This window comes from Aethalodelphis obliquidens, unplaced genomic scaffold (genome assembly GCF_003676395.1).
Source record: "Aethalodelphis obliquidens isolate GAN/ISIS:26980383/991018 unplaced genomic scaffold, ASM367639v1 scaffold54, whole genome shotgun sequence".
Taxonomy (NCBI): domain Eukaryota; kingdom Metazoa; phylum Chordata; class Mammalia; order Artiodactyla; family Delphinidae; genus Aethalodelphis; species Aethalodelphis obliquidens.
The window spans coordinates 13,287,517-13,307,245 of NW_020837998.1; the positions used below are offsets into that span (position 1 = coordinate 13,287,517).

Consider the following 19,729-nt stretch of genomic DNA (forward strand, 5'->3'; position numbering starts at 1 on the left):
GTAAAAGCTAAAGGGCCGTATCTATTGTGTCACCTGTCATAGCTAAGTTCCTTAGTCTCAATACCACCATTGTGGTAGCCATTGTAGCAGCCATTGTCATCATAGACTCAAACCTTAATGCAGTTATATGAAACCCTTCAAACCAATACTGCAAAATTCAAATTATACTCAGAACTGCAAAAGAACTTGGAGATCCCCTGACCCAGTCTCCTTATATGTTTGTTCCAGGATTGGTGCCGTTTGGCATCTGTTTGGATTTTTCAGAATTCTCAATGTCTTGGAGTCTGCTTTCCTAAGTAATAATAGATTTCAATAAATTAAAGCTCTTCTTTTATGAGGTTTTTAATTCTGTTTCACCTGTTTTGCTAGTGACCTTCTCCTCCCCTATCCCAGAATTATAGATTTCTAGATTATCTTTGGGAATACAGTGACTAGGGGTGACACACACATTAGGGATAACTGTCCCAATGGAGCTTTCTAGGCTCAAAGGGTGAGGAAAACAAGGTATTGCAAGTGTCACACACATATTTGACTCCAAATATGACACCATGCACAGCCACAAACCTTTGCAGTTCCGGATGAACCCTTGCAGTTCAGTTTCTCTCCACCTTCCATGATCACTTCTTGAGGGCGCTAGATGATCAGATGTGCAAACACCAAGCTTTACCAGTTTTATAAGATTTTGCTCTATCAGGCCCCTACATAGAGTTCGTGCAAAAGCAGTTTAACTTTCTTTCCATTTCAGGCATTTCCTTATTGTATTTCTTGCTGCAACAAAGCACACACCTTTTTCTGTTTCTAAAGAATTACCAGTAGAGGCAAAATTAGAAAGAGTGACCTAGAGATGTAAGGACACACATCCCATTAGCAGGCTCACAAGCCACACAGAAAATTGGTGTTTCATATATAGCATTTGAGATTTGTTTCTAAAGAGTCATAACTATCATAAATTGTTTTGCAATTAAAAATCAGGCAAAATCTCACTATGAAAAGGACATTATTTAATACTAATGCCATCCTGTTCTCTCCCCTAAGGTCTTAGGAACAAATGTTGCCATTAGCATACTCCATCACTTGAAAGTCCATACTTGAGAAAACAGAAATGCACTAATTAAAGAAATGACCAGGATGGCAAGATCAGAGTCAGTGACAGTCTTCTGAGGGCAGCATGCCTGTGTCCTCACCATGGCCTCTGTGCCTGGCAGCACAGAGAAGGGAATCAGTCTTCCAACAAGTCATTCAACATTACCTACAGCCAGATGCCTCTGCTTGTCCCTGCATTTCCAGAGCCCTGTATCCCTCAAGCATGTCAAGCTTCAAATATGAATGCTAGATTACAGGCATCTTTAGTTATAAAAAAAAAGTTGCTTAAAGGTTAAGTCAATCCCTATGAATGCAGTCTGATCTAGTCTCCCTACTCATACATCTCACTCAGAAAAGATATGGTTTTATAGCAAAGTATGTATACACATAGGCAGCCCAAACCAGATTTCCTTGAGCCAAGTGAATTAAAGAGGAAGACTTTAAACAGAATTATGCCCAAAAAAGACAGAAAGAGAAACTGAGACTCAGAAAATCATTTCCAAGGAACTGAGATTCCCTGTAAGGTTTTCTTAAGCTAGGTTGTATGCACAGCAATGTTTATTTGACTGCTTCCTACTCAGAGCTCTCAATTAAAAATAGTCCCCAGGATATCTGTCCCTGGGCTATATCAAATTGGGGTGCCCTGGCCTCACATTTGGGGGATCACACCCTGCTGTGATGAGGTTTATAAGCATTCCTCAGGGAGATAACCAGCAGAGTGTCACAGTGGGGAGGGGAGCTCTGAGAAGCTAAGCTCATAGATATGTATACAATCAGGCCAGCTCATAAAGGCTCCATCACCTCAGAGGCAGAATAAGTGGGTGAGACAAGTAGATATGTCCTCTCTCTCTCTCCCTCTCTCTCTCTCTCTCTCTCACACACACACACACACACACACGCACACGCACACGCACACACACACACACACACACTCCCCTAAAGGGAGAGTCTGGCCTTTGTATTGAACTTATCTTCCCACCAGCTTACACAGGGAATCCATTTTGTTCAGAAGAGCAAACTACACAATCTGAGATAAAGTGCCCTTCATGCTCTGGAAATCAAATTTACAAGCAAAAATAATCCAGAAAGCAGAGACTGCCAAAACCAGTGCTGGTGGCAGTGAGGGAGAGCAGCTTGCCACAGAACAGTGGCCAGATGGGGCCCGGTGGGAGAAGCTGAAAACTGGCCACCCTGGCATTCGGAGACTTAATGGAGCATCCGAAGACTATGCACATCAAGGCAGTGCTTAAGCATCTGACATGGAGAAGCCCCAGTGCTAGTCCATGTACACTGAGCTCAAGGAGAATGCAGGCTTCACACCAAGCTTCTTGCCTGCTTCAATCCCAAATGGTCTGCTTAAAACTCAAGATAGCTGCCCCTGACACCTGTCTGTCTGTCAATCTGTCTAACTCTCACTCTCACTTATTTTCTTTCCAAAAAGTAATTTTCTCCCTCCCCAAAGGCTGAAATTTTTTTAACATCTTTATATACTACCAAAGGCTGAATTTAAAGCAAGCTTAAGAGAGCGTTTTCATTTTCCAAAGTAATTCCCAGGCTCTACTCAATCCAGGAGACCCATATTAACTTGGGGAGCTTTTAGGACCTGGGGCTGCAAAATGAGAGCCATCTCTTTCAGAAGCAAGCTCATGAGGCTAAGACAAAACGCACCAAAAACATTCCTGATGGGTTGCTGTTCTTCCAGCTACAGACTTACAAAGAATGGATAGAGGGAGAGGAATAGAATGGGAAGAGGATAGCTGTAACCTTTAATTTTTTTAAATCTGGAGCAAATATGAAATGTTAACATTTGTTAAATCTGGGAGATATTATCTGTCTTCTCTGGACACCATGTATTTTAGATATTACATAATTACATTTTGTAATTAAGTGAGATTCAACCAGGAAGGCTAAACAGTGAGAAGTCAAGGGAATAATGAATTGGCCCACCTTTCAAAGGCTTTGTAAATCTTGCCAATGTGAGGAATTGCACTTTAAGCAAACAAGATATGTGAAAAATCCAGATTTACAAAGGAAATCGGTAAGGAGTTGATTACTCACATTACACAAGGGTTCTTTCCTTTATGAAGGAATCCGCCACAGTGTTTCTATACGGAATGCCACTACTGTGGTTAACAGGGGGTCTAATTTACAAAACAAACACTTCCTGCTGCACAACTTTTCAGGAACACAACTAAGGGCCAAAGGTATAGCCACAGGTCTTCTTGTGGAATCCAGTCAAGTTTTCTGTTACGTGACAGAAATCACTTGGAAACTGCAACAGAGGAACTGCTATCGATCCAAAGGGACCCAGTTTGGCCCCAAATGATGTGTGCCTGGGCAACTCATCTGCCTTCTCTGCAACTCCATTTTCATGATTATAGAGTAGAAATACTGGTCCCTTCTGACACCTCTTCCAGGAGTGCTGTGGCGCCGTGTGGTCCTAACCAGTATCCTGAATGCTGCTGAATGATGGCAAATGAGATTTCCTCATGGGACCCCAAGTTCCTAGAGCTGGCAGAGCTGTTATCCAGTTTCAGGCTGCAGTACTTTCCTCCTGGTTTTCTGGGGGGACATACGAAGGCACTAGCAGCCTGGGTACACCCACTGGAAGCAGAGTGACCCTCACCATGCAGCCCACACAAAAACCACTCCTAACTACACAACAGCCAAAGAGGAAATGTAACTTGAAGAGCATTTCCCTCTACAAACAACTGATCCTCTGGGACTTTTCACTTCAAGCCTATCAATTGTTCGAAGTAAATGAGGCTCACATTAAAGGCCAGCCAGTCACACATCAAGAAATCAAGCCTCCTCTCAGTGGGGGAAAATGGCTGCTCCAGAGCCAGCCTCCCGCCTCTTATACACAGGCCTTTTGTACAAATGGCTTCATTTACCCACATCTGAGACACTTGATCCAGCCAAGCTTGGCCTCCCCTAAGCCCTAGAAGCTGAGATACACATGCAGAGGGGTCAACATCTCAAACTCCAAGCAGACGCCTCAGATCCACTGCAGCACCATAATTGAAAGACTCCAGCTTTGCCAGGAGGTGACTTCATCCTCTTTCAGTCTTCCAATTCCGAGCAAGAAATCCCCCAACCCTACTGCTTCAGCCTCAGGGCATGGTATACCAAAGCCACAGCAAAGACTAGGGCAAGGTTAGGGGAGGAGAGGTCTGCAGCTCCTCCCACTTTATAAATCTGACTGACAGAGAAAAACCAGGTAGGGTGACTGGGACCCAAAGCAAGTGGTCCTCTGATAAGAGGAATTCCAAAGGCTCAGAATCCTCTATGGAAAATGTCCTGCCTCCAGTCCCCTAGGGAGAGAAATCTCAGGATCATTAGCAAGCTCTCTGGCTGAGCTCAACTTTAGTGAAGGTGTATGGGGAGAGAGGTGATCTCTAAGGTAACCAGTTAATTGCCAATAAGGAATGATAATAATAAATTAGCAAATACTAATGTAAACTAACTCAGTTCTGCAGCAGTTGCATGGAGATGACAGAGGAACAGTTTATTCTGGAACACATCTTGCAAGCGGATCCCCATGGGAAACGCACTGCTTAGACTAGATGTGAAACGGGCCAATAAGATGCAATGTAGGCAATGGGTGGCCCTAGACTGTCTCTCAGTAAAAGTGGAGCCTTTGATTTTTAAGAAAACTGGAGTGAGCCTTGAAAATATGTGGGCTGCACTGTTTTGCATTGCTTCCTTCTGAAGCCTGAGGGGTACTTTTGACCCTTAGGGATAAGACTCAGATGGTTCCAAGACCCTGTCAAAACAAGGAAATTACAATAAAATTGCTTCCTGAAGCGTTTGTTGGTTTGTTTTAATTGGAGGGGGTGATTTGTGTCATTACCTTGCTATCCTAACCAGCCTCATTGTACCTATTAATTTTCTAGTGACTTCTGAACCTGACACCTGATAGGTTTGTGGCTGCTTTTCTAGCTCCTTAGCTCAGAGTTTCACTCAGATCACTGCAAATCCCTAACTTTTAAAACTCTTTTTAGGGACCAAAGCATGCTATTTCTTTCTTATTTTTCTTCAAAGCCTAACTGATGTTTTAGTTTCATTATTTGCACTAAGATAACACGCACTGAGACTTTCAGTAGGATAATTGGAAGCATTCAATTTGGTCTGCCACATACATCCTTGTCCTGCAAACTCATCCACTGCTACCGCGCTGCTACTTATGAAACTGCTCCGTGAGTGACCATAGCAGACCACGCACACACCCTGAGGATGTCTTATATCAAAGATGTTACAGTTTGCTAGTGAAAGAAGGAAAAATAAAAAGAGAGAGCTCAAGATGGAGTCTGAAACCAAAATTAAATCCCTATGCACCCTATGACTAGAATTCTGGAAGCTCTTGCCCACTATCACTCTCTTAGAATTGTCAGCTCTGAAACATTCAATATTTAAAAACTCAAATTAAAAATATCTCACCAAAGAGACTGGATGTTTGGCCATTTCACCCCTCCTGAAGGCAGGAAGAGGTCCCACCCAAGTCTCCATTACCAGCAGAAGAAATGAGTTTCATTTTCTTCCTTCAACAATGACCATGGCCTGGGTGACAAAAAGGGTAATGCAGGAATGCTGATGTACAAAGTAGTAATACTTTGTAGCATACAGAGACACCCAGAAGGCATGCCACCATTCCATAAGATTGGAAGAAAAATTATTTGCCGTACTGAGGAGGCTCTAAAAAAACTGGACTAGGGCTTCCCTGGTGGCGCAGTGATAGAGAGTCCGCCTGCCCATGCAGGGGACATGGGTTCGTGCCCCGGTCCGGGAAGATCCCACATGCCGCGGAGCGGCTGGACCCGTGAGCCATGGCCGCTGAGCCTGCGCGTCCGGAGCCTGCGCTCCGCAATGGGAGAGGCCACAACAGTGAGAGGCCCGTGTATCGAAAAAATAATAATAATAAAAAAAACTGGACTAAGTTTAGAAAAATCTTAGCAAACTGGCAAAACTACTTACTTTCTTCTCCATTATCTATTTTTTCAACCTCCTTTCCCCTCTCTTCACTATCCCCCCACCCCATACACCCATATGCATGTGCACACACACACACACACATTCACTTACATATACACTAAATCTATGGACTAAATAAACCAGGATGCCAAAGAATGCAAATCTCACCTTCAATTTAAAATATTTAAGAGATACTTGACATCACTAATCCTACAAAAGTCTTCTGTAAACAGCAAAAGCATCCTCCACGTTCCCTCATCAAATTTGTGTACAAAACCACAAAATCCACACAGCTGACCTCCTGACCAACATCAGAGGACAGGTAAATGAAGACAAAGAATTCCAGGCAAGGGCTTCCCTGGTGGCGCAGTGGTTGAGAGTCCACCTGCCGATGCAGGGGACACGGGTTCGTGCCCTGGTCTGGGAAGATCCCACGTGCCGCGGAGCGGCTAAGCCCGTGAGCCATGGCCACTGAGCCTGCGCGTCCGGAGCCTGTGCTCCACAATGGGAGAGGCCACAACAGTGAGAGGCCCGCGTACCGCAAAAAGAAACAAACAAAAAAAGAATTCCAGGCAAGATGGTCTCCATAATTCTAAAGGCTGAGTTCCAATGCAACTCATTTCTTCTGCTGGTAATTAATAGAGACTTGGGTGGGACCTCTTCCTGCCTTCAGGAGGGGTGAAATGGCCAAACATCCAGTCTCTTTGGTGAGGCATTTTTTAATTTGAGTTTTTTAATATTGAATGTTTCAGTGCTCCATTCCCTTTGCCTTTTCCTACCTAACTGCCTTTAAAGTCACGTTCCCTTCAGTTTCTAGAGCCAACAATATTCAAATGTGGCTAGGTCTGCACACTGATGCAAAAGTTACCCTCACATCAGCACCAAACTTGAGAGCTCAACAGTAAATCTACATATAAATGATGGCTGCGCTGCCAGGGAAGGAGTAGCAGGAGAGTACTAAGCAGGCTGCAAAGTGACTGGAGGTTAGAAACCCTTTTGTGTTGCTTACAGGGAAATCATGTGGGTGATCTTAGCTCCCCAACCAAACTATGAACTCTGAAGGCAGATGCTACATCTTATATTTATTTGGGATCCCCATGGTACCTGCCACACAGCTGAGCACACAGTGGACACTCAAACAATGTTTAGTGATTTGATTTAATGCCATGGTGATAAACTTTAAAGTGTGATGCAGCGCTGTGAGGGAAGCAATTCTCACTCCTCTGTAATGCCATTGCCAGTAAGCCCTGTAACCGACGCTGCAGCTAATGAAGGGAGTGAGTTTGTCCACAAGGTAGCCCAGCAAAGGAACCTAATGCGTAGTGACCTTTGGTCCCAGTCTGGTGAGTAAGAATGTAATATGTGCTCAGTAAAGACATGTTCTCCTGAACTGAAATGACCTATTTACTTGTCTGTCTCCCCGTAAGCTCCCTGGGGTCAAGGATCAAGTGTTTTATTTTTGTATCCTTGGCAAGTTATACAGTGTCTGGCATGTTCTAAGTGTGCAATAAATGCTCCTGGGTTGAGTTAATGAATAAAAAATGGTTTAATGAAATAATATAGAGAAAAATGTACATGACATAATAAGATTTAATACAGAAATTTCCACAGAATCTTATATGTATCACATGGTAGCACTTAACACTCTGTGCTATAATTGCTTAACAATTGTTGATTTCTTAGATGGATCAATTAATTAATTAGGAAAAATATAAAGAAAGGTAGGAAATACATTATGATATTATTATCCTAGTAATGGAGACTATCCCATTGTACCTGATAGTAGCATCTATCACTCCATACAGCAAATCACCTATTTGCTTATCTCCCTCACTAGAATGTGCATTCTTTGAGATCAGAGGACATCTTTTTCATTTCTCTAACACCAGAGCCTACAACAGAACCTTACAAAGAATAGACACACAACAAATATTAGTTGAATGTATGAATCAATCATCCCTACACCTCTACAGATTTCACTGTACCTAAGTATTCTACCTAGTCCATGTTCAAGGGCCTCTGGTATGGGAAGAAAAGAAGTGTCATTTTCTCCATGCAGGACTTTGTGACAGATGCAGGTTTAAATGGCCTGATTCATGCTCTGCTGTGAGTGGGTCTCTCTCCTTCTGAATGGGTTTGTCAGTTGAACTCTCCGGGACTGCATGTTAGAAATACACAACCTCACCATACCTAATATATGCTGTCTTGGCCCTGAGTAGCCCTAGACACTAGGTCTGCATGACTTTGTTAAATAAGAGAGTATCTTGCTTTGTGAGTCAGAGATAGGATCAGAATTCAGACTTTCAATGGCTTTTCTAAATAACTGAAGCAATACTTTGTTTAATTTTGTCCACAGGAGAATCTCAGAAAGAACACCAAGATCTCAAGTAAACCATGCAGATATAGTCATATATCTCTTGCCCCCTCAAAGCATCCCATAGACACCAGGGCTTATGTTTCTCTACTACTTTGAATTGATTGCATAGTCACCAAGCCCTCAGGATTCAATTCTTTTGTCCATCTCCACTGGCAGCAGCAGTCAGCACCTAACCCAAAACCTTGGCATTTTTTACCTCCATTATTTAAAAGTCCAGTATGAATACGGTAACCGCACCACTTTGTAGATCTTCTCTATACAGAACCAGCCTAAATTCCTCTTTGGTTATAAGTGCCTAGGGAGTTACACTCAGGTATGCAGGCCATTACAATAGTCACTCTTCAATTATTGTCTGGTGAAGAGACCTACGATTCAGGGGGTACCTATGTGTCAGTCCCCTTACATTACATAATGCCATATTATTCCTTGGACCAACCTTGCATGACAGATGTACCCATTTTGTAGATGAGGAAACAGAGATTCAGAGGGATACCATAGCAAGACATGTCCCCCAGATTCAAAATCATGGTCTATCTGATTCCACTACATAGCACTACCTCTCCCTCTCCGTTGTTGAACTCTTGGTGGTCCATGAGTAGTCCTCCAGAAAGTCTATGGTCTAGTCCCTAGTAGTATCCACTGACATTCATAATTATAACTGAGCCTACCTAGCATAATACTGGATTTTCAATAAATCCTTACTTATAGATTGACAATATTGGTGTCTCTGTTGCTAGAAGAAAATCATCAGTTTCTAAGGAAAAGCACTGCTTTTTGGCCCCATTAATTCTGATGAGAAATATTTTTCAGGAACTAGGAGGAGCAGTCGATAAAAGTGATCCTAAAACCCTTTGCCCTATGAAATTGATATAAATACTATCAGGCCATTTTATATGCATCCCAGCCCAGGTATGTTAGGCTGAATTATTTCTGAGGCAGGGAAGTGTCACTGAAACAGCACTCGCCAGAGTTATAGAGCCCTGCAATCTAGTCCTTCCTCTCTCTCTCTCTTGATATCCCTGCCCAGTGAGTCTGAACAAGTCCCTTAGCATCTCTGGACCTCCTTTCATCATCTACTGAAGGGCAACCTATTAAGATACCTGACTGTAAGGATCAAAGAAGACAAAGGTTGTGAAGTGCTCTCCAAGTATGTAGTATTCCTTTCATTAGTGGCCTAGAAGAGGGCATATGCCTCCCAGTGCATTAAATTTCCAACCAAAGAGGGACTTAAGCAATTCAAGGAAAAATGAAATTAACTTAAGAGCTGTTATTTATAGCCTTCCACCCAGCCACCAACCTACCATCATCCACGTTACTACCCTACTACCCTGAAAAATTTCAATAGACAGCAAACACCGGACCACATAGTGTCTAAAAAAAAAAAATGTTTCCATTTGAAAACATTCATTCCTGGTAAAGAGAAACAGAGCTAACTCAAATACATAGTTAATTCCTGAAATTTTCATTATTAGTGACAGTTTCAACCTCCTCATTTGTCAAATGTCACCATAAGAACTATTAAGAAACAGCAATGTGGCTTTTTTATATTTTTGTTTGCCTCCCTTTAACCGGCCCATCCATATTCTCAGCAAAGCACGTATATGACCAAAGAAAAAGCAAAAGGGGGCTTCAGAAGGCTGAATCACTCTCACACTAGGAAACTGGCCCCCGAGCATTCTAGGGCTCATCTATCTTTAAGACTACTTGTTGATTCTTAGCCACTTTAACTGTTGTACTGGTACAACAGGCTGGCAAGCGTACTGTATTTGCAACAGGTGGTACAATTCATATTACGCCAAAATACCATATAGGTATTTCAAAGGCTCAGACCTTGAGCTCCTACTCCCAACATCCACCCCTACAAAGGCTCAATATGTTGGGTTACCCTCTGCCCCAAGAAGCACTGGTAGCAAACCCTGACTTTGGAAATGGGCTTAGGCAGAGAAGTTCTCCCACCCCTGCCAGGGAATGTGCCACCATAGAGGCTGATGGGGTCCAGTGAGCAGCATGGGAAAGAGGCCTCGGAGGACCTCACAGAGCCGCTTAGCTGCACTCACCTCGGGCAGAGGCACACCGTTGATGATCAGGTCTGGTTGCTGGGGGCCCTGGCTGTTGAAAGAGTGATGGTAGATGTGGTTGGCGCTGGTATTGCGGGTATTCTGGTTCTCCACATTCAAGAAAGTGCTCTCAGAGCGGCGGCAGCCCAGAGGAAGGGTCTGCTGGTGGTAGTCGAAATAGTTGAGGGACGAGGTCAGGGAGGAGCAACTGACAACGTTCATCTTGTCTGTCTCCTCCACATCCCGGGGTACCAGGCGGATGTCATTCTTATTGATTTTTTTCTTCTTGCTTGATTTCTTTTGATGCCCATAGGAGTACTCAGCGATTCTATGTGACAGAAAAGGCAGCATGTATCGCTAATGCCCTCCCAAACCACGCATCGATTAATAAACATTAAGCACCCCAGAGGGTTGCACCCCATCTCCGCTCCAGCTTCTTATTCTGGTGCATTACATCATCAGGTTTCTCCCTGTGCTTTCTACGTGTGAAACCAAGCTGAGGGCTGCAAAGTTTTTATATTAAACATAGTAACCTCCCACTACCCCTCCCCAAAGTTTCTATACTTTAGATTTGGAATTCCTCATTGTGAGTGACCATTTAACAAGGGTGTGGGGACGGGGAAAGTTGAGCCTATGGGAGAGAAAGCATGAAAATGCTCAAATCGGGAGCTTTTCTGGAAGCCAAAGGAACTCCTGGGTGAAATAAGAAGCTAGTTCTAATTTAACAGAAGAGGAGATAGAAAGAAATAAAAACTAATCCCCTTTCCAGTTCCTCCAAGCAATTGCCATGTGACGAACACCCTCAATCAGGTTCCTTGGTGATTGAACTGATCGATTTTGAACGGGAGCAAATCAGACCCTGTCCTTTGACAAATTCTCAGCTCCTCTCCTCCACACCTCGTTCCCACTGCCCTAGCCCTGCTCCCTTCTACTCCCCACCCCACCCCCCACCTCTCCTCAGGAAATCTGATAGCCAAACCCATTTGAACGAGGGGAAAAGACTTTTTACCTCTTTCCCCTTAGGCTCACTTTCTCCTCAGCGTTTTTGTCTTCCTCCTTGCTAATGGGAGAAACCAAGATGCAATGCAGACACTTGCTGTTTTGTCCTTTTTTAAAACAGCCGAGGAGACAAATGATGGTTAAACAATTACTGCAAAGGAATTTAAAGGTTAGTGCATTCAGCATCCCTCTCCATTCAGGTGTACCTACAAGCAGCTGTGCTGGAACATAAAGAGCTCAATTTAATTAACACTGACACAGACCCAGCAACGCGCACCAAAGACACCAAGCATTAAGAGACTTGTCAAAAGAAATACATTTAAATGTAGCCAGATTCTCAAAGTCATTTATTACTTTGCACACAATGATTCAGCTTATTGTCTGGAAATTCCATTTCTGAGCAATAATCAGCAAAACAATAGGGTTAATAAATAATACAGGTTGATCTTTACAAGGGAAAGACTGTGCCTGTGTTCTCCCTCGACAAAGCTAATTGTCTGAATACAAAAAGGGAGCCCAATTCAAACAGCAAGTGCAGATCATCTCGCAAGTATCATAAATGAATGCATTTCAGGAAGAGGCTCTGCAGAGGCTGAGAACAAGAAACCTCTGCTTAATACACGGAAAGACAAGCTCTTAAACTTTAGGTTTCTAAAAAGTGATCAGACCAGGAGATTGCCTATCTCCAGAGGCACTTTCTTGCTATGTCCCAGGGATCTTCCTAGAGCTGAGCAGTTGCCTTCCCCTCACCCTTTCTCTCTGTGCTCAGGCAGACTTGCAGTGAGGGCAAGCTGATGCTATTGGGGCTTGGGAGCAGATAAAATCCCAAAGACCCCAGGACTGGGGTTGATTTTCTTTTCTAATCGTTTAGAATCAATGAGAAGTTCTAATCATTTTGTTTACCCACGATGGGTAAGTTTGGCAATGCCCCGTCCAATTATTCAGCTGAGGCATTCATTGCACAGCCCTTTCTGTATCGAGCAATTATTTAATTAAACTGTACTTCATTAATCCCAAACCAGCGCAGGAAACAGAGCTCTTTACAAAATACACATATGAGTGAAGTTGGAGAGCACTGAGATTCACTTTTTTTGTTTTTTTTTCTTTTCATTTCAAATGCTCTCCTCCCTGTTTAATGATCTCCCTGGCAAGCTCTCAGAAAGAGCTCTCACTTTGAGTCATACATCACCAAGAGGTGGCAAAGCCTTCAATATCTTTATTTCAACCTGATTTCTTTTCATCAAGGAAAGGGTCTTATGCATTTACTTTATGCTGAGGAAATGGCTTAAGAGTCCCCTCTATCATTATCTCCATATAAATAAAATTTTATAGACTCCTCATTTTTCTCCTATAAAAAATGCCACTGGCAGTCACAGGTTTCAAAGGTAAGAGTAATATTAATTTCCATTTCTCCCATCTGAAATGACTCGGAGCTGAAGGAAAGAAAAGTCATGGCCATTTCACTAGCAACAGGATTAAAGCATTTATGAGGCATTGCAGCTGCTCTTTTATGGCACCTGATTGATATTCATGTGTGGTTAGCATTTGTCTACTAACTTGTGTAACGCAGAGAATAGTAAAAGGGAAACAATAATTGCATGGCTGTTACATATTCAGGGGGCTCTGATTCACAGAAGTGTGCATTTCAGTTGATGTCAAATACAAATTGGACCTACAGGAACATATTTTGACTGATTAACATGCAAGCACAGATGGCACAAAAGACACACTGGATGTGTAGGTGTGTTGAAAGCACACATACACCTTGGTTGGAAATAGCAGCATCATTCATTTTCAGCAAACTAAAGAAACAACTTTTTTTTTCAACCGTTTCAATGAGACACTGCTGAAAAAAAATTACATGTATTATCCTAAATTGGATATTGTAAGGAAGGGCTTCAGTAAGACCCTCCAAAGTGCTTATCAGGAAATCTTTTTCTAAAAAAATTACTACATGTCATTCCAGTTTCCACATTTCTATTCCCCCTCCCTCCCTCCCTCTCTCTCTCTCTCTCTCTCTATCTCCCTCCCTCCCTCCCTCCTTCCCCCACCTCCCTCTCTCTCAGGCATACCACACACATATTCTGCACACATTTCAAGGGAAACTGTAACACCACAGCCCATAGTGACATCCACTGGTAAGGACCAGCTCTTAGGGCCACAGCAGAGTTCCACATTAGAGGAAAGAACCATCAACTCCAGAAGATTGCTACTTTTAGTGAAACATCTGGATGCAAAAGTCCTGTTCCTCATTGGGATGTTTGGTCTCTACCCAATAACCAGATATTTGAAAACATATAGATGACTAGTAGAATTTCACTTCACATAGCCAGATGTTTGGGGACTGGATACAAAATAAGCCAAGAACACACTAAAAAACTCTAATCACCTGCTTCCCCACACACTTCTGTTCTCTCTTCCCCCAACTTTGTTTCCTACCTTAGACTCCCACTCACAGGCTTTCTTCAGAGGTTCTCTCTACAACAGGACAGGGCAGCTGCCAGCACTCCCTTTCCTTTCAGTACCTGTCCCCAAAACACTACAGCCCCCAAATCAAGTTGTGGTACTTCAAGGTTCTGCTAAAAATCAATCAATCTTTCTCTCTCTCTCATATTAATTTTTTTCTGCCATAACTTCATGGAGACAGCTGTGCAAATTTTAAAATGATAATTGCTATTCTGCTCATCATCATTATGTGACAGAATCCATTCGAACAGTAAATGATTGTCTTCCAGAAAACTGTCAGTTCAAAAGAATTGATCAACTTGGGCTGACATAAACTCCCCCCTCCCTCCAAAAAGAAGCGCTGTAAGTAGGGTGCATGTATTTAAATAGGAAACAAAAGCACTGGGGTTTTCACACAGACACACAGATACACATTATTCACCCAAGACAAAGAAGGAAAGAAAGAAAAGTTGGCTCTACCTGCAGTTGTAGGTCCGGATTTCTTTGTTGTCTCTCTTGCACTTGATCGCCACAAAGATCATAGTGACAAAGAGGATGCCAGCAATGGAGCCCAGGGCGATAATGAAAATCAAGGACAAGTTCACCGAACCCATCGACTCTTGGGCGTCGAGAGCAGGGGATAGGTAGATTAGGACGAGCGCAGAGGCGGAGAGAGACGTCTTGCCGTGGTCGTGGGCCACCACAATAAGCTCGTAGGAAGCTTTGGAGCTCTCGCTGAAGGTGCGAGTGGTTCTGACCTCGCCATTGACCTGGTCTATTTCAAAGAAGCCGCGGTCGCCCTCTGTCATGTCATAGGTGACCCGGCCATTCTCGCCCTCATCGTAGTCGTCTGCTTTGACAACGGTCACCAGGTAGCCTATGCCGGAGTTGCGGGGTATGTAGACTTCAGCGGTGCCGTTGATCAGGGGTGGGGCGGTGATGACTGGGGTATTGTCATTGACGTCGAGGATGATGACCCGAACAGTGGAGTTGCTCTGCAGCGAGGGCAGGCCGCCGTCCTTGGCCAGCACCTTGAATTCAAATGCCTTGGTCTGCTCGTGGTTGAAGGATCGCAGCGCATAGATGTCACCCGAGTTGGGGTTGATGGAGACATAGGTGAAGACAGGCATGTCCCGCACCTGCGACGGCACAATCTGGTAGGAAACACTGCCATTGAGACCCAGGTCGGGGTCTCGGGCCGACACAGAGAGCAGATAGGCACCGGGAGTGTTGTTCTCCTGCACAATGACCTGGTAGTAGGGCTTGGAGAAGTGCGGGTGGTTGTCGTTCTCGTCGGTGATGCGCACGGTAAAGGACTTGGAGCTCTGCAGCATGGGCACGCCGCCGTCGCGCGCCTGGATCGTGAGATTGTACTGGTCGTGCTGCTCGCGGTCCAGTCGTCCGTCCACCAGGATAGTGGAGAAGCTTTCATACTCCTGCAGACGAAAGGGCACGTTGCCCAGCAAACGGCACTGCACGCGCCCATTGAGGCCGGAGTCTCGATCAGACACCCGCACCAGTGCAATCACGTAGCCCGGTGGGGCGCTCTCGCTCACCTCCACCAGCTCGCTGTTGACCGACAGCAGGTTGATGACCGGCGGGTTGTCATTGGTGTCCAGAACGCTGACGGTGACCTTGCAGTGTGCCGGGATGGAGTTGGGCCCCAGGTCCTTGGCCTGCACATCCAGTTCGTACACATGGCCCTCTTCATAGTCTAGGGCACCAGTGACCGTGACCAGGCCGCTGTGCGGGTCGATCTGGAAGAGTTCTCGAGTGCGGTCGTTGACGTAGCCATAGAAGGAGTAGACCACCTGGCCATTGGTGCCTTCGTCTGGGTCACTGGCGTTGAGACGGATGACAGGCGTGTTGGGAGGTGAGTTCTCTGGCACGGTCACTAAATAGGTGGACTCTCCAAACACAGGGTTGTTGTCATTGGAGTCGGTCACCTTGATGCTGAGGCCAACAGTGCCCAGGTGCGGCGGGTCGCCGCCGTCGAGCGCAGTGATGCGAAAGCTGTAGTGCGACTGCGTCTCCCGGTCCAGACTCTTCTCCACCACGAGTTCTGCAAAGCGCGAGCCGTCGCCGCGCGTCTTGATCTCCAGGCCAAATAGCTCGTTAGGCGTGAGCTCGTACGTCTGCACGCCGAAGCTGCCCGAGTCCGGGTCATAGGCGCTGTCCAGCGGGATGCGCGTCCCAGGGCTGGCCGCCTCTGAGATCTCCAGCTCAATCTGTGCCGCCGGGAAGCTGGGCGCGTTGTCATTCAGGTCCTTGATCTCCACCTTAATCACGCAGATCTCCATTGAGCTGGACATGACCTCAAGCGAGATGATGCACTTGGGGCTCTGGCGGCACAACAAGTCACGGTCGATCTTCTGCTTGGTGACCAACAGGCCCGAGCTGGGGTTGATGTCCACCAGGTGCGGAGCGGAGTTGGACACCACACGAAAGGCAGAGGCCTGCCGTGGGTCCAGTGCAAAGCCCGCCTCGCGCGCGTCCTTGGCCACGTTGGCGATCACCGTCCCGGCGCGCTGCTCCTCTTCTACCGAGTACTTGAGGTTAATGAGGGCGGCCGCCTGTGTCCACAGTACAGCCAACAGCAGCAGCACCGGCAGCAGGAGCGACTCCATGGCTGCGCGGGGCTCTGCCTGGCCTCGCCTCTCCACACCCCTCCGAGGCCGACGCCGCCGGCGCTCCAGCTTCCCGCCGACTCGGGCCGCCTGTTGCGCGCGCCCCGGGGCCCCGGAGGCCGCCGGAGGAGTCTCGCCCAGGGCGGCCCGGCGGCGCGGGGGGGACACCCGCGCCGGCTCCAATGCTGAGGTTGCGGCGGACCGGGCGGGGGCTCGCGGGGGACCCGGGGGCTCCGGGGGGGCGAGGGAGCGCCGCGCGGCCCCGAGCCCCCTCCCTCCAGCCCGGCTACTCAGTTTTCCCCCTTCAAAGTTAGCCGGGCTCGACTGGCCGCAGCGGCGCAGGGCTGCGGGTCGGACGGCGTCTGAGCGGCCGGGTCGACGCGCTGCTGAGTCCTGACCGCGCTTGAGGCGAAGGCGGGGAGTGCAGTGAGGGTACAGCCTCTCAGGCAGTGCCCGGCCCGCCGCGGCGCACCTGCACTGGGGCTGGCTATCGCGTAGTCTGTGCACCTGGCATGCGCAAGGACCTCCCCCCAGTGCTCCTGGATCACTGCGGAGACAGGACCCGCCTGGAATGCGCCCTCCGGGGTCCGGGGGGGTCACGCTGGCCTTTTCGAGGCCTGTTGGGGAGAAAGGGGGGTCGCAGGAGGGAGTCTGAGTTGCTGTCAAGCGCCGCAGCCGCCAGAGTATCCGGCTGAGCGGGATGGCTCTCCCCGGGCCGGCAGAAGAAGGGGGAGGGGAGAGAGGCTGCCGAGACGAGAACGCGCTCCCTTGCACTGTGGTTGGCTTCAGAAGGCTTGAGGGGCGCGTGTGTCCAGGATCGGAGATGGGCACGGAGCCACCCCCACAGAGCAGTTGGACTGCGGGCGTTTTCGTCTCGAAAATCACAGTTACCAACGCAGCCCGAGCCTCCACGTCAAGTTTGCGAAAGCTGGCCGATGGCAATTTGTCCAAGAAAATAGAAGTCCGGGTCTTTCCAATGGCCCGGGGGGCGGGGAATGGGGAGGAGGGGAGGCAAAGCGACAACAGTACCGGCCAGGAGAGGCGGGGCCGACGCCGCAGGTACCAGGGGCTTCTCCTCCTCCCTCAGTCTGGGCTGGGGTGTCGCTCCGAGGGCCGCCGCCGCCGCCGCCGCCGCCGCGGTAGGAAGCCCTCCTAGCTCAGTTGCATGTCGCTGGGGTCCGCCTCAGCAGCTGCCACGGTCGACGGTTATGTCGCCGCCAAAGTTTACTTGCGGGAGCGTCTTGATTCCATCCTCCTGGAGAGGCGCTGGCCGCGCTGCGTTGGGCTCACTCCCTCCCGGGCGCTCCAGCACTCGGAGGTCTATCTCGCAGTCTCTTTCTGTCTCGGGCTGTGGGTGAATGTGTGAGAGAAAGGAAGAGTGAGTGTGTGGTGTGGGGAGTGTGAGTGGGGAGTGTGAGCGAGCAGGGGTGGGAGGTTTCGGATCGCCGATAAATCCGCTCAGCCAGAATGCCGCGGAGAGTAACGCGCCAAGGGCCCGTGCCAGGCTAGGGACGCGGGTGCCAGTGTCCCCCGGGCAACCGGGGCATGGCGCGCGGGAGCCGTGCTACCGTCTGTGCCCGCTCGTCAGTCTACCCACTGCGCCCACCGCCGCCGCTAGTGCTGCTGCTGCTCCTGCCGATGCCGCAAACTACTGGCCGTGGAGTCTGGAGAGAGCCAGAGAAAGCCCGAGCTGCCTAGCCCGGCTACGCCAGGCGTTAGCCAATCAGCGCGCAGCCCAGCGGGCTCCGGGCTTGGGGAGGGGCCAATGCGCGGGAGGGGGCGGGGCGGGGCCAGCCGGAAACTTACACACTGGCGGGACCAAGTGGTACCCAAGCCAGCGGAGCCGCAGCAGGAGTCAGGGGAGGCCAGGCGGGCAGGCCCAGCCAGGGCAAGAAGGCAGGGTGGAGCAAGGAGAGCGGCGTGCTGGCGCTGCAACTTAGCCTCCCCAGGAACTGCGCGCCTCTCATGTTTGTAGAGATTGCAGGATTTGATTCTCTCGGCGTGTTTATCTCCCTCACATATCTTCATGTCTTGAATATAATATTCATATTCATATTCTTTTTCTCCTCCTCCCCCCTCCCTCTTTGTCTCTTCGCCCTGGGTTTGTCAGTCAGTTTCTCTGTCTTTCTCTCTTCTCCTTCTCGGGTAGTGGAAGGAAGAACGGATAGGAGAAAGCGCCCCAGAGGTGGTCATTCATCCGGCTCTTGGCCGGTGACTCTTCACTTCAGCTAAGAACCACGGCAGCCATCCTCCTGGACCGTCATCCCTCTCCCTCCTTCCCCGGCAGACGCAGCACCACGCTCCCCCTCCACCCCCGGCCCAAGCAGGGCCCCTGACCCGGTTCGGTTAGCTCTTGTCTGTTGCTTGTTAATCAAATGAGATCTGTGGCGCAGGGAGTGAGCCGCCGAGAGGGCTGGACACATTTCGTTGCCCCTCACCCCACCCCGTTGGAGAATTTAGCTCCCTATAAATAAACCGTACGTTTGAGAAGAGCTGGTGGAGCGGACGCCGCCGCGCCGCGCCGCGCCAAGCCGGGAGAGCCCCGAGTCCAGCGGGAGCTGCGGAGCTGGCGCGCAGTCCACATAGGTCGCTGGCAGCTGGAGCCGGCGCCAGTGTGCTGGGCGCCCCAGCCTTCCTGCGGGGCCTCGGTCCTAGGGGGCTGCCAGCTTCGCTCGGGCGGTGGTGGCGACAGTGGCTAGTGTGTGCCAGTGCTGAGAAGCGGGAGGCCAGCGTGGCTGGGGCTATCAAACTCGGCTTGCCTTCTGGACTGAAGGCGCCCTGGGGACAGAGGGGACTCCTCCCCGCCCCGTTCTGAGTCTCTTAATTAAGGTCACTGGCGGGAAGAATAAAAAGCACTTCGCCGAACAAGTTGGAGTGTTTTTTTCATCACAGATTGGGGGTGGAGGGAACCGGCTTCTGAATTCAGAATTCTTGGAAGAGTAAACCTCCCTTCTGAGTGAGTCGTCTCGGATATTTGGGAATCTTGGGTGAGCAAAGTCATAATTAGCCCAGCGACGTTGGCCCGAGTCTGTTTGTTTAAAATGAGACTCACTTTTGCCCTTTAAAAAACATTAAACAAGAAAAGGGAAAAAGGCATTTGAACACATAATAGGTTTTCTCAAAACTGCCATCTTCTTGCAGAGAGCAACCCAGCTGCTTTAAAAAATATA

The 19,729-nt window shown here is 48.0% G+C and overlaps 1 protein-coding gene across 1 annotated transcript in view; it reads right to left on the minus strand.

The window, feature by feature from the left end:
• The window catches only part of PCDH19 (protocadherin 19), a 75,754-nt gene extending 57,167 nt beyond the window's left edge, over nt 1-18,587 (minus strand). Inside the window, exons 1-5 of the mRNA XM_027086127.1 lie at nt 18,366-18,587; nt 17,792-17,907; nt 17,589-17,711; nt 14,413-17,487; nt 10,489-10,816 (exon numbers count right to left, since the gene is read on the minus strand). Coding sequence (XP_026941928.1) covers nt 10,489-10,816; nt 14,413-17,487; nt 17,589-17,711; nt 17,792-17,907; nt 18,366-18,587 — 3,864 coding nt within the window. The remainder of the gene's footprint in view (nt 1-10,488; nt 10,817-14,412; nt 17,488-17,588; nt 17,712-17,791; nt 17,908-18,365) is intronic.
• Between the last annotated feature and the right edge of the window lie 1,142 nt (nt 18,588-19,729).